The following is a 15952-nucleotide window of genomic DNA, read 5'->3' on the forward strand; positions in this document are numbered from 1 at the left end:
ATCCCTACAGATTTCAGGAGTGAATGGGTTCCGTGATGACAGATGAGTTTTCTTACTCCACCATCATTAGAATGAAGCGAAGCTGGATTGCATCACATGTAACAAAACAACACTTTTCAAAGAATATTTCTGTCAAACAGCTCAAACAGCTGTAGAGTCAAGCAACTTTCAACTTTCCAGATAAACGTAATAAAAAATCAAAGCTAAGTGTTGGAACAGCTCGTGCACCTTTGAGGATGGACTAAATCCTGAGAAAGCTTTACGGAAATCAAACTTAAAAGAGAGCGGATGAGGGGAGGAAAAGGAAAAGATAAAAGTAAGGGGTTGTGAGAGCTGCTCTGAGAAACACTCTCGGAGACAAGAGGCAGAGTTCAGGAGTCCATCCATGGATCCCACCCTCTCTGAGGACGGAGCGTGGGTTTGAAAATCCAAACCGAGGTTTAAAAAAAGTTTAAAGCCTGTTTATTGATTCAATTACAGAAAGCGAAAGAGAAGTGAGAAGGAAAGAGGAAGAGACAGAGAGGGAGTGAAGGAAGAGAGAGAGCTTTGCAGTAAGAGACGGCGGCTATAAATAGCAGCAGCGAATGATAGAAAGGGAGAGCAGGAGGGCAAAGAAGATGTCATTTACTTAGGGAGGTGAGCTTTATCACTGTCACCATGGTACAGTCATACTGTATGTTGTCTTCACTGTCTTCATTTTGTGTTTTTTTAATTTTTTAATTGTCTTTTCTTTCAAACACACACACACTTTGTGCAGCCGAACCAAAACCCTACCCCGGACATTCACCAAGACCAATTCATAGCCAACCCAAATCTTTACCTAACCACGACTCACATCTAACATGACGTATTCACATCTATCCCTGATCTTATCCTTATCACAATTAAAACTTTTCCCCAAATATTATCCAGCTCCACAGCAATTTACCTCATTAGCACTGGGCTTTGGTCTCGGTGAGGTCTACTAGTCCCGAAAAGGTCAGTGTTTATGCAGGAGAAGGTCCCACAGAGGTAACAAAAACGAGTACGCACACACAACCAGCTTCAGACAAGGCATTGAAGTTCTGTGTGAGCAACAATAATGACGTTTCCATGTGTCCCATCACTATGCACCAGCAGCGTGGTGTGAACATGTTGCTATTCGTGGTCATTTCATTACATTGAGAGGGCACATTAATCTGCAAAGGAATGAATACCTAAAAATCCCCATTACAGAAGATACGAATCACGTCAGTCTGGCCTAATAAATCATTATTGTACTATTGCCCTGAGGGAGCAGACGGGGCTGCAGCGGCCTGTTCAACGAGTCTGAGAAGAGACAGCATGGAGCATGAGGATATTAAGTTATGTTCACTGGATTTCTTTGGCACAATGTATGGCTCGGATATCCTGGTTTTAAAGAAATTGTTTCTTGGAGATCACAGAGGAGGCAAAAACATCACATTAAGTGTCTCGAGGGGGATTTCAAACATTCAGTTACCTTGGAATATGAGAGCACATGGAAAATCAAACGAGAAATGTTTGACCTGACAACATGAATATATGGATTACGTCTTTTTTAGAGAACAAAACTTTAATATTGTTTCTATTGAATGATGAATCAGACATTTGGACTTTCAGCGTATTGGAAAAGACATTATTACACATGGTAATGTATATTTAGCTTAAAGTCTAATACCGCTGTGTCTCGTATCATCCGTCCTCCCTCTCAACGCTCGCTGCTGCAGTCTGTCCGATTGCAGGTGTGTGAGTTACAGCTGAGATAATCAGCGTGTGTGTGAATTATGGAGCTGCCATCGTTGGGACTGGTGTGAATTATGGTGCAAATGAAAGCTCTAAGTGAGTTATGAGCTGGATAATCACCCTGACTAGAAAACAGGCCTGCCGATCGGAGTGTCTCTCTGTGTGTGTGTGTGTGTGTGTGTGTGTGTGTGTGTGTGAGAGAGAGAGAGCATAAAGTTGAAATGAAGTGTTGTGTAGGTGGGAGTGTCCTCTATGTAAATTTTATTCTCTTTTAATGTTTGCTCACACTTAATCACTGTGGATTGATCATAAAACAGACTTCTGACAGAAATGAAGTTAATTTGGAATTAGTCCCAGTAAACACAAAGTACTCACCCCTGAAGGTCACACATACATCATGTAGTACCGGATATTAGTATATTTTCAGTATATCGTATACTAGACTGTATACTTCAGTGTACCGTAAAAAAAAAAAGCAGGGAGGATTACTTACTACTAAAAGATCTATGAATGAAACTACACTGAGCTCTCTTTACTCAAGGATGCTCTGGTACAATGGCAGATGAGAGTCAGACATGTTGCCATGGCGACTGATGCATCTATTATATGACACGGGCAGTTTTGGAATCTGAGCGGCTGATTGGTGGAGGAAGGGCATTGCGATAGCGTGGACGGCCTGTCTCTGTGACTAATGACCAGCAGCGTAGCTGCAGGATGGGCTATTGGGGGGGCTGCCATGGCAACCAGAGTGCAAACTTGTCGCTAGGGCAAGTAGCTCGGGCATGCACATGGAGTCACTGTTTAGGCTTTAAGACCTCCACCACACCCCTGGCCTGCTTCTGTCTCCCCTCCGTCTTTCAGCCGTGAGGACCAACGCTCTGAGCCAATAGGCAGGCGGCAAAAAACGATGGAAATGCTCCGTAAATATCCCAGAAATTCTCGGTGGGAGCGCTCCCGTGACATGTTTGTCAGTGAATGGGACATGATGCATGAAGGCCTGTGGAGAGTCGCCACTGCTGGTCATTAATCTGAAGCTCCCCTTGCGGTAGACTGACCTTCCTACGCTGCACCAGGGCCAATTCTCTCTCTCCCTGAAGATCCCCAGAAATCTGACCGGGGCACGGGACACATCAACTGAGCCATTCGCTCACCAGAGCTATGAGATCACACAAACAAGCCATCATCAGTGATGGCTGAATGATATTCACTGGAAAGCTGTTTGTAGAGATTTAGGGTATAACGTCATCCTTTACGAGTGATGTCCTTTTCTCTTTATCCTACATTTATGAGCTGTTTGTTTCGAGGTGATACACAACACTGTAAATGTTCTGACAATGCAGCTACACTTCCTCAGGCCGTGGCTCAGAGATAGTATCTTACACAATGTTGGTTTTTGTAAGATCAAGATAAGGAAAGAACCAAAATTGGTTAACAGAGGTTCTTTTTTTTAAATAAGATGAATCCAACCCATGCCTTTATTTTAAAATTGTAGATTGTAATGGTAAAATAAATAAATTAGAATACTTCCATTTGTATGGTAAATTCTGGTTATAAAACATGAAAGATCACCATCAAAAGATCCATCACCTGAAGAAAAGGTTAAAAAAACCTCACATCAGTCAATGACTCTGCAATGAATCAATAATTGACTCAACCGTGTTCAGAGTTGTGGAAACTGAACATGAGAAGTAAGCAGCTTATGGGAATAAGACTTGAACTGTTGTTGTCTGACTTGTTCTGCGTGTTACTGGTATTTTCTCCAGAACAGAATCACTCCCGTCACCCTAAAGCCTCTTGACACTGGCCTGGACTGTCACCTGCCACCGCTGGACGCTAAGCCTCGGGCTGACTCACACACTCCCACAGACACGTGTGGAACACACAGAATCACGCGTTCCAGAGATTGAGCCTGAACAAACCTGTCAGGTAAGAAACAACTGAGTCCGAGGGATAATGTGACTGATGTGAGAATTTAAAGCCCACGCCTGCGGCATTCAAAGACACCTCGGTTCAGTTGGACTCAGGGTAATAATTAGCTCTACCATAGCCAAAAGATCAATCTCATCCATCTCTTATAATGAACACACACGCACACCCTCATCCCTGACCCGGCTCCAAGTAGGAAACCAGTGATCATATAACATGTATTAATTCTTTGCACTGGCAACAGATGTGCTAATTTGCCAGACTCTCTCGATTCATAATAATGTGCCAGCTCCCTCCTCAAAATATGTGCTAATTTGCAAGGGCTCATTGTGGATGTGCTAAACTACCGGCTGACATTTTGTGTGCTAATTTGTCAAGCAGGGACCCCTTTTGTTACTAATTGTGCCAAACTGTGAGTACACTTCCACGGGCCTTGAGTCGCTGAAGTCTCACACGGCTCCAGCCCTGCTCGCAGTTTCCAGCCTCTCCACTGCTCTCGAGTCGTGAATGCGTCAGGAAAGAAATACCAACCACTGTGAAAATAAGATGTATGAAGCACTAAGTGCTCGCCTGCGCACACTCTCACACACACATGGTCACATTACACAGAAATATGTGCCTGCTCCAGAGAATAGACAGGCTCCTTCAACGAGTCGATTGTTATGATTGTTATGTTCTGTCATTAAATGCACTCGCACTCACACTAGTCTGTTCCTAAGCTTATACTCTCAGAAACATGAGGCTATAAATGTTTTTCTATGATGATATGTTGTATTATAATACAGAACAATCATCAGACGCGGTGAGAGGCATGTTGTGCAGAGACACACGCTCACGACCACAGTGTGAAGCTTTTCTCCCTAAAATCCACACATACACAGTATTTCACTACCTGAAATTGATCAATCAATATTTTGCACAAACGCCCATTATTCTATTTAAAGCTGCAACCTGTGATCACTCAGTCAGATAATACTGCAGCAAATTTGTTTTCAGTTGACTGATTAATTGTTTGTTGTCTATAAAAACATACAAAAATAGATTTTTCTTTTTAAAGCCCAGGGTGATGTCTTAAAATAGTGTTTTGTTCTGTCTGACAGTCCAAAACTAAAAGAAATGAAACATCCGGCATGAAAATAATAAAACTGGATTTTCAAATTTGCAATAAATCAATCATATATATTCCCTTGTATGAAATTGTCATTGTTATTCATGGAGGTTAAAGATGAAACCCCAGAAATTCAATTCAATTTATAATCACAGAAAATGAAGCAAAGAGGCAAATCTTATCATTGGATACGCTCAAACGTATTATTCACACAACACATCATGTCAGGTAACTACTCTCCAGGTATGAAGCACCAGTGTTAGAGAAGCTCTCTGCATTCAAACACTATACAAGTATAGATGTTAACTGATGTGCACAAATCAGCAGAAGCACAAAGAGGAGAAGAAAGGAGCCATTATAGTGTCTGAAACATAACATGCAGAGAGGTGAGCTCTTCCTCAGGCACTGCTGAGGAGCAGTCAAGCTTCAATAAATCTTTTTCACTCTTTGCTAGCAAAGAGTTTTCAATTGTCTTTATGTTGCATCTCTGTGGGTCACTTTGAAAATCCTCTCCCCCACTTTAACTGTCAGTTACCAAAGCTGAGAATAATGGCCATTTTCTTGGTTTATTTTTTCAAACGCATTCTTTACATCCTCCCTTCAATTTCAGACTATGACATGAAATATTCAGGATATAACGATGGAACTTTGATTTATACAAACAATAGATTCTGTACAATGGGGACAAAACAGGAGCAGATTATTAATAGCACATGGATTCACAATGAGGAAACCAGTTTATCTGTGTTACACGTATACTCAATGAATGCAGAGTTAAAGTTTGTAACCAGGCGCCTTTCTCACACTGTAGGTTTCATGATCCTTAGAACTCACACACTTCCTATCTGACTTCCAAGTATAAACATGAGTATTCCCAGAACTGCTGCTACCAGGACGTAAAGTTCAAGTAAATAAGACAAATCCCAAATCTGCAGTCAGGAGCTTTTTCTGCCGACACAGAAACAGGTGATTTAGCTGTGATATACAGGCCACAGGGAGCGAGAGGGACTGCTCACAGAACAGAGCGCCTCCTGATGCTTTATGCCTTCACCCGTCGCTGCCATTTCTCTTTCTATGCCTCCATATTTCCTTTCCTTTATCGAAACGCCACGTACACACACACACACATCATCTTCCTCGCCGCCTCTGACTAGAGTACATCTCATGGTGGCCTCGGCAGGTGACAGATGGCGACCTCACAGCACTGCTCCCTGCAAACTGAGTTTTAATCAAGCCTAAGCACGTGTGAGAGATGCTAATTATCCACTGCAGGCTCGGAGAGGCAGGAGTCCAGCCTTGAGCACATTGTAACTATGCCCGTTCATGTGCATCTCGGTTTTATAATCAGTTTCCTCGTTGTGATAAAAGCCGTTTCACCAGCATTACTGCCATTTATGGCAGCCGAGAAGAGTGAGGCGGGATGGGCTGGTGTGTCTCCAGCGTCCCCGGACACTCCAGCCCTCAGGCTGTAACGCTCACCAAAATAAATATAGATGAGAACCTGACGAACAGTAATCTTCAAGTCTTAAAGCAAACTCTCTGAAAGTCAAGCAGTAGGATTTCCAACTGTCTCTTATCATCCTCGCCAAAAATCGTGTTGCAAAGACTCTCATCTCCCTTCTGTGCCATCTCTGAACATTTACATTTCCCCATCTGAAAGGAAAGTGAGTAAAAATACACTCTCTTACATGCATCGAACATACATCACTGCAGCCGACCTCTGCGTATCGAGCTAAAAAAGAAGTTCAATTTATAATGTTGCAATTAGGTCACAGCAAATTATACGAGACTCTATCATCCCCTTTACTCGCTTCTCTGCTCTCATTCTAATTCTCACTGTTCTGGCGCTCATCAAAATGACCCTGTATTACACACTCCCCATTGTAATTTTGGACAAAATGGCTGTAAAATTAGACTTTCTTTCTTGTAGAAGGGCAGATGTTATCTGCTGTCAGAAGCAAAGGTCAAGAATTAATTCAGGAGGCGGCTCTTTAATGCTCACAGCTGGGTTTTCTCTTTTTTTTTCTTCCAGGGTGATAGAGAGGAGAAAAAAAGGGGACATTTTAGAGGGATTTTGGTGAGAGATCCCTGCACAGAAAACAAGAATTATTTATAGTTATAGTTACAGGAAATGACACAGAGGCTGGTGAACTTTAATATGCTGAAAACTTATGTGGTAAAATTAGGTTTTAATATTAAACTGCATCATTAGGAGAGTCATTGTTGGTGGTTTTCAAGGCATTAAAACCAGTGATTATATTACAGCATCTGTGGTATCAAAGCTGTCACTGTCATTAAAAGATATGGAGACTAAAGGAAGCAATATGAGGACAAGTTTGAGATATTGTGCAGACCTCCACCACGTCCCCTTTATGTGAGATACATTTTCAAGTAAGTCAGAGTGATGAAAGAACGTGTATCTCAAACGAGGAATCACACCTTTGTGTGCAAGGACACTGAGAGCGGCGGACGAGAGGAAGTAGCGCTTGATGATAGTGAGAGAGAACAAAGTAGAGGGGAAGGCACTGGAGACAAGCTGAGAGCCAAAGGGAGACAAGGACGACGCAGAGGACAGAGAAGGACAAAGGCAAGGAAGCAGGAGAAAGGAAGGTAAAGAGAACCGGCAGGAAATTCTTGGATTCTGCATTGATTTGAAGCTGGACGTGCACCTCGCCGTCACACTTCCTCCTTCACAGCCCCCCGTGATTGGGGGGATAGCAACAAGTGACGATGGAAGATGGAGTAAGCTGTGGGCATTTCGCAGATGGCAGATGCTTGTGCAAAAAATGGGGGGAGTTTGGAGTGGGAGGGAGGCAGGGAGAGGGCGGAGGTAGGAGGAGGCGGCGGTGACGGAGGGGCGGGGCGTGAAAAAAAGGGATGAGCGAGGGGAAAACGAAGAGGGAGAAATGGAGAATAAAAGAGGTCACTGGAGGCAGATAAAAGACACTCAATTAAACGTCTGAATGGATGGCCCATTAGACCTGAACAGACACCTGCATCCTCCCCCCGCTCCCTCAGCCGCAGGGCAGGAAAATGTCAGCCCCTGTTTTGGGTTCATCAGCCTCCCATTAGCCACCGCCGTACCCAAGCTAGCGGGTAATCAGAGCTACAGGTACAAGTCAATATGCTACATTTTGCTGCAAAGGTGTGTCAATTATTCCTGCAACACAAACACACAGACACACACACACACACACAGGGGAGGAGAGGGCAGAAGAAATGAGACCTGCACGCTGAATAGATAGAGATAAGCCAGAAGCACAGTGATAAAAATCAGTGAATAATGAAGTTCCACCAACGCAAACAATCATTTTTTTTCAACACACAAGAAAATATCTATTGAGGATGAATGCGGAGAGAAAAAAAGACAGAGGAGGTGAAACAGTCGGGAAATTAAGAGTCCAGCTCTTAATCCTCCTGATCTGCAGTCTGCTGCTTATTTCACCATTTCTCACATTCATTCACACCCCGTTGAGCAGGAAATTCAAAGTCTTTTGTCATGTTCAGAGAGCAGTGGCCGGGCGTGGGCATATCTCACCGCTCAGTGTGCGAGGGAAACGGAGGCGACTGGCTTCATTATGCCTCCTCAGAAAACTTAAAACAGTGTGCAAGATGGGAAATCAATCCAAGTCTGCTCCAGTCCACCGTGAGTGTGTGGGTGAGTGTGTGTGTGTGTGTGTGTGTGTGTGTGTGTGTGTGGGTGTGTGTGGGTGTGTGTGTGTGTGTGTGTGTACGTGTGTGTGTGTGTGTGTGTGTGTTTGTGTTTGTCAGGGGGCAATTGTTGAGTCAACCAAAGAAATGGGGGACGTGTGTTACTACCTCCCCCAAGGAGGTTGTGTTTTCGTCTGCTTTGTTTGTTTTTGTGAGATAACGCAAAAACTACACATCTGATTTCCATCATATGTAGCGGAGGGGCGTCCTAGTTTTGACTGTGAGTGACCAACAATGGAACACATACATTCTATCCATTAATCTTTGTCAAAACGTTTCCTAAAATGAAGTCGGATCCTTTTAATTCCTCATCTTCTGCGTTCTTTTAACACTAAACTTTAAATTAGACATAAATCCGCTGGTTTCTTTCCTGCGTGCCTCCTCTTTCACTTTCCTTTTGCAAATACCTTTAAAACCAAAAGATTGGATGGATGATTAGAGGACACCACAAAACCACTTCAAGTGAATAGAGAGGAAGGACAGAAAAATGAAATTCACCATCACAGGAGGATGTTCTGCATAGCCCTGGTGGATCGTGGATAATAGAGTGTCATGCTGATTCAAAGAACATGATTTTAAGTAAGCCTGCCTCAATACGTCCTCCCCCAGAGCCCATTTCCTCATGTGTCCTTGATTCAGACAGAGAAGCGTTCTCACATCCGAAGGGCTGTGCTGTTGTCAATGGGAGCCGAGAATTCTGCTCTCTCTCTTTCAGACAGTCGCTCCCCTCCTCCTCCTCCCTCTTGCTTTATTCAGCTGGCTGTGGATGAAGGTGAATCACCGCATCCTAACCTGATCGGTGCCTCACATCATACCCAACACAGCCGGAGGGCTTTCTGTAATCGATTGACTTCTGAATCCCATGTAGTTTGGACGTCGATGCTTTCATTTACGGTTTGTGTGCGTTCAAGAATGCTTACTTGGTCCGTGTGCCAAGCATCCACACTCAACCGTCTCTGTTTGCAGGACACATCGGGACACAGTCTTAAATTCATGTGGATGAAATCAGAAATGCGTATTTACATCTGAGCCCTTTGGCAGCAAAAGACAATTGATGAGCCCTCAGCAAACAAACATGAAACATATACTCCAGCTCCCATCACCAGCTTCCATGAGAAGCCACTCACAAACCCTGTTTGTTTGCCTCAGAGCGATCACTTAATAATTAATTACTACAGGTGAGCTCCTGCAAAGATAAAGACCTCATATCACAGAGAATGGCGCGACACTGCAGCAGGAGGAATCTGTCTAAACCGCTTGAGGCACAGTCAGTTACGAACACGTATCACACTGAGTAAAGGAACGACCTCAGCTGAGTTTGGATGGAACTCGAACGTCGAAACTCTAACTGATGTCGGTCGCAGATCCACGGAGAAGTCCCCGCAGCTTGTCGCAGTTTAAAGTCGTCATCAGTTCAAAATGACACCCCCTTATAGTGCATGTTTGTGTGTTTGTTTTTAGCGTCCATGTTTGCGTTGTCACAGACGGTAACCTGTGATGGATACACACTGAAACGGGCATGTGGGACTTGGCAGCGGTTACTTGCTACGCTGCCAGTTTCTGTCGTCTCCTCTTTCTCTATGCAAACATATTGATTTTTATTGATTCCCACCATCTTACGCTCCAGTGGAAGTGGAGACAGCCAAACACGTAATGAGACCTAATACATAATTTCATCGGAGGCTAATGAAAATACATATTTGGGTTTGTTCCCACGAGGACGCTGCGAGGAAATTTGTGCTATAATGTTTTTTTGTTTTTTTTAGCAGTTTGCTTTACCTTACTTCGTGAAAATCTGTAGTCTCGGGTAAATTTTCAACTGGCTAATACTACATTGCTGACATTTATTCCGAGCTGCAGTGCATGACTCCTGGCCTCCCACTGCATCTCCACAGCGTACTCAACTGTCCTTCCTGCCTCTTTTCAGAGAAGCCATCACAAAACAGTAATAAAAGAGCACAAGTGAGAGTGGGCTGAGAGTGGACTGCTCTGAGGCAAACTAATCTATCTTTACTCCGTATCTGCAGGCCTCAACACTCACTGTTTTTCTTCTCGCTCGCACTTTACTCCCTCCCTCTGACAAACACTCTTGTTTTTCTTACACCTCTCTGTGACTTCAAATTTTCTCTTGGTTGGATTGTGCGAAGAAACGGCTCTGGTTAAAAGATGCAACGGAAAAAAAAAAACGATTCCTTGTGAGAAGTTTCATCTCTGACCATTAGTCAGCTCCGAGCCAGCGACCAGGCAGCTAGACACGCTGCAGGGTTCTTCTCAGGGGACATTTCCAAAGAACAATTGCACATATAACCTGTAACCCCTCTGATATCCAGGGAACTCCCAGAGTGACAATGACAAGAAGGGATAGGCTGTGAATAATGAAAGCCGGGGCAGAAATCAAGCTGTCCACAAAGCAGCAGACGAACAGGACTCCGCAAAAAAAACAATTTGTTAGAGGAGGCATGTTGTGTTCAAACTGGTTCCCCTGCAAACAAAGTCAATCATCTAAAGCCACCTTGAATGTAAATGATCTTTTTCCAATGTAGCAGGTAAATCCGAAAAAAAAAAAGAGAGACTTGATTCTAACCACTGCAAGAAAACTAATTTCATACCTCACAGATATTTTCCATTTCAAAATGCCAGGAAATCTGTACCCTGAATTAATCACCATTGAGCTTTTTGTAACTGAGGCATGACAGCAAGACCTTCAAAGACTCAGGACTGTAAACATGTTTTAGAAATCCATCTCGATATTTCCCAGCTTCCAGCCCATGTGTGGTGCCGCATGCTAATGTACCACAGATCTCCTCTTTGTTCTTGAAACCCACAGCGGGTATTTTTAAACCATGGAAATCATTTGCCAGCAGAGAAGAGATAGTTTCATATAAGCTATGGCGAGGCCAAGTGACACATGAATATTTTAAGCGGCTTTGTGCCTATTTAAGTGTGTTGGCCGTGCACACGCTGGCAGCGGGCCAGGGCACGGGGTGATATCCATAATTCCCACGAACCCAAACTAAACTCTGGCATGCTGATAATTCAGGCTGCAGGAAATAAGACGCAAAATAAAGACAATTAACTACAAACTCCCCTTGAATTTGCTCCCTCTATACTCCTGCTTGTTCTTATAGCTTGTAATTTCGCTGCAGTAGTTTGCAGGGGATGAAAAGACTCTTAAATATTAACAAACGCAACAGAGGACTGGCATCGTGGAAGTACGCAGATAAACTTAGCTTGCACCAGCGGGGATTGGGTCTTTTGCCAAAGGACTGCAACAACAACAAAAAAAAGACTTGATTTCTTTCCCAAAATGAAAAGACAATGTTGTGTTTTAGTCATAAATATTCCCAGGCATGGCTGAGCTGGGAAAACATAAACATGAGCGGGAAATAAACAAACATCTCTGAGTCCACAACAGCAGTAGTTGACAGCCGGGGGGGACACTGCATCTGCCAATGTTGTCAGTAGATGGTGGTGGTAATGTTACCACTCAGCCACACATGCCGCAGACCAACTATGGACATTAAAAATACAACACTATCTCACCATCTCATTTTCACTGTTGACATTTGTTGCCTTAAATTTTGTTGCTGTGTAATTGACATTTAATGAATAAGACATGTCTGTAAATAAAACCCAATCAACTCTAATGAAATGGCAGATATGATGAGTCACTGCTTACTGAGCATTTGTTGTGGGGAAGGCTAAAAAAGATCCGGTAAATATGGGTCTGTTTCCATGGAATTAAACTCCAATGAGGTCCTTTAATTTGTTGTCACACTATGATGGATCTGTAATGCAGCCCTGAATGTTCTAACAGGCAATCGAGAAAGTTGAACTTCCACAATAATGGCTTCTTAAAATACAAAATTATAGACGACAAACACAGTTCTGCTTGCTGAGTCAATACACACATTTAATGCCGGGGAATCAAGCTGTAAGATTTCAGTAAAATGGACGTTTTACAGCTTTTTCTCAGCCTACAAGGAAACCAAACCAAGATTGCAACTCCAAAAAACCCCACTTTGTTCCTGTTCTCTGAGATCCTTAGCCACAAAGTCTCATTCAGAGCTTTTGAAATGTAGGTGGGATCTAGTTATAAAAAGAGAATTCTCTCTGAAGCGGTTTTTATTACACCTTGTAAAGGCTGCACCGGGTCCATTTCAGCATCTAAGTAAACAAATTACCTGCATGATTTATAAATGAGGAAGCCTGAACACAATAATCCAATTCTGTCTGGGAATTAGCTCAGCATATTTGCCTGCAGCTGGTGGCCCGTACACTTCTTGTTTTTTTCCCCCTCACTCTCTGACACTTGTCGCTCTACGCGATGAGACTGTGAATACAAAGGGCCGACTATGCTCTGGTGTGTGTGTGTGTAAAGGTCTCGTTCTGACAGGAGAACAGGGGTAGTACAATGTGAACTGTCTGTCTGTGCAGAATGGAACTTGGGCAGGGAGGGAGCAGACAGCCCCATGGGGGAGCTGACCTCCTCATATGGCCAGCCTCTTGCAGGAGCAGCTGGGATTTATCTGCTGATCAGGCACATCCTGCAGGACGGGGAAAAAGCACAGGGAAAGGACCAGCGGGCCCCGATGTCTCTCAACACAATTCCACATCTCCCCGTCTCCCCCATAGCACACGCACTGACATACATCTTACTTTCTTGATAGAATCACCCACACAAAACTGTATCTTCATCTGTCTTTCTCCGCTCAGCCTCTTTACAAGCAAACACAGACAAGATAAGTACATCATCTTTTCCAAAGAGAACGAAGAAATGGAGTAATCTTACAGCGGATAGATGAGAGGAGGATGTTTGACTGTCAAGAGAGAAACTGAACACAGGCTGACAGGGAGTTGGTCCCTGTCCGTGGTCCTGAACAGGCGGCTCGGGACAGAGAGCAGAGTTTATTCATCCTCTGTTCATGAAGGTCATATCACTGACACCGAAACAATAACGATCAAATAATAATAAGCAAACATGAGCTTTACCTTCAGTGATCCACATTCTCACACTCTTATACTTCTATCTGTGAGGACACTAATTGGCATAATGCATTCCCTGTAGCCCCTTACATTGACCTTGACCAACCAAATGAAATGAATGAAACTTAAACCCAGTTCTAACCCTAAACCACGAGCAAGTCTTAACCCTCAAGCAGTCAAAAAAATATATATATATATTCCTTGTATCTGTCCACTTCACATCTCTCCCTGTCAGGATATAGGCGCGTATATACCTCAAATATTTTATCAATTACTGTTCTCTTTTCTCTCCCAGGATTTCAGTCATTAGTCTATTTGCCGGCTGGGAAACTTTGGTGTCAAATACTATTACGCAGGGACGTCGCCGTCCCCCCAGGATTACTTTACTGACGCCCGGCGTCTGTCAGACAACGTGTGAGACGGGAAATCGCTCGTCGGGCCGCGGATGCAGCGGGAGGAAAAGCACATCCCGTTGCCATAGCGGCGGCTCTCGCGGACGCAGCCTGACTCTTAAACAGGGCCCTCGGGGGAGCTGAGGATTGTAAGGATGTGTTGTCAACACTTGATGACATCCGCTGTCAGGAGGGGCTCCCCCGTCACTCCGAGATGTTCCGTGCACATGCGACAAAATGCAGCCATCCTGAGACGGATCGAATTAAGCAACAGTTGAAACCACCAGAGGCCGCGATTTAGTGTTTTTTTTTTAAACAGAAAGAAATGGTATTAATTGCAGTGTTAGTGCTATGAATCAGCAGCAAAGCCACTGGAGGAGCAGCTGTTGAAGAACTACACTCTAATAATCCACATTAGATTAATCATGTGTTTCTTCTGCCAGTAGGTGCTCTATAGTTGAAGAGCGGTGGCTAATCAACTTTCACCAGATCAGTGAGAGTGATGATTATCTGCACTTAACACTTATGTGGGGACATTTGTGACTCAGCCATTCACCACTGGAACTGTCCTTTAAATCAAAGCCAATAAACAAATAGACACATTTAAATAAACCACTTATAGAGGTTCATTTGGGATAAAGGATGAAAAAAGTGGGGTTGTCTGGTTTATTGATTGGCCCATGTGACAGATCAGAGTTATCGACCCGTAATGTTTGCATGTACACATGTACTGCAGGGGACGTGTTGGGGTGTCAGCAGTTTAAAAGGCCGAGGGAGATACAAGAGTCCGTGAGGATCCTGGATGTTTGTGTCGAGTTTCATCCGCTGCGTATCCGTGAGCTGTTGCGTTTAGAGAGGCACCTTCTGGTTAGCCACAGTTGATTTTCTTTCCAAAGTTACTGTAACACTGGTGCAAATGTTTGTGGAAAACACCATTTCACCTTCACTGTGTCATGCATGTTGCAGGAAGGCACACGAGCAGTGCCACGAGACATTCTGAGATTGTAAAGATCCAGAAATATGATTTGTTATCGTGCAGGTTTTGCAAACTCTACTGTCAATTTCTAGACGAGGGAAGAGTGGGACGAGCACAGACCGTCGATGTCGTTACACTGTGGATTTCCATACATGCATCGCGTGATCACACATCCTTACAGCTGATATCGTGTCATAACCAAAATCTTACCGAATCTCAAAACGTGTGGCATCCCGCGAGTGTATCCAAGAAGCAGCAGCAGCAGAAGCGGGATCAGCCTGAGGTTGGACCTGAAAACGAGACTGGTTATCATCAGATGATGGGAGGTAATCTTCATGTTGTTTTGGAAAAAAAAAAGAATGCACAGTGGTTTAAACCCCCCCGGTGCGCGGGTTCGATTCCCCCGTAATTCTTCTCCGGTCGCTGGGCAAGGCAGGGTGACGGCGGCCCTGGATGCGCAAGATCACGGCATGGTCACTTGCGCTCTCCCTAAATCCATTAGCAGTCCCGGCATGATTCCTTCCACCGTCTCCTTCTCCTCCTTCACTGCGCCAAGAAACAACAATCCTCCGGGTCGAGGGACGGCGGGACATCCATGTCGAAGGGTACGGATCCAGTGGGGAGGGGGCTGAGAGAGAGCTCCAAAGCATGGGCTGTGGGTGAGGAGCTGGAGAGGGTTGGTGAGGAGCCGGAGAGCGCCGAGCAGAGGATACAGCAGCGATATGCAGCCCCCTATGAGGCGCTCTGGGTTGCTTGCGCTCCCATTATACTGCACTGCTGCACAGGCTCTGACGTCGAGCCAAGGTTAGTGTTGTGAACGCGCACCGGAGAGGGAGAGATGGGGGGGGGGGATGAAGAGAGGGAGGGATGGATTGAGAGATTGGGGGTGGGGGGGTGGAAGGCGGAGCAAAAACTTTATTTCATATCATATTTTTAAGCTTCGTTATTATTTCCAGTTTATGCCACCAAGCTCACACATGTTAGCACCATTCACCAAACCAAAGCGACCTGCTGTCATGGATGTAAAGTGATTTGTTCATTGATCGATGATGAACATCTCATGAAATGTGATCATCTGATCTGATGAAGAGAAACTTCAAACTTCTTTTT

The 15952-nt window shown here is 44.2% G+C and overlaps 1 protein-coding gene across 2 annotated transcripts in view; it reads right to left on the reverse strand.

The window, feature by feature from the left end:
• The window catches only part of LOC109635991 (glutamate receptor ionotropic, kainate 2-like), a 57181-nt gene extending 41539 nt beyond the window's left edge, over positions 1-15642 (reverse strand). For both annotated transcript variants that reach the window (XM_069515057.1, XM_069515058.1), the window contains exon 1: positions 15053-15642. In XM_069515057.1, the coding sequence (XP_069371158.1) occupies positions 15053-15179 (127 nt within the window). In that variant the 5' untranslated portion in view covers positions 15180-15642. The remainder of the gene's footprint in view (positions 1-15052) is intronic.
• Between the last annotated feature and the right edge of the window lie 310 nt (positions 15643-15952).

Source organism: Paralichthys olivaceus, chromosome 19, assembly GCF_024713975.1.
Source record: "Paralichthys olivaceus isolate ysfri-2021 chromosome 19, ASM2471397v2, whole genome shotgun sequence".
Lineage (NCBI taxonomy): Eukaryota > Metazoa > Chordata > Actinopteri > Pleuronectiformes > Paralichthyidae > Paralichthys > Paralichthys olivaceus.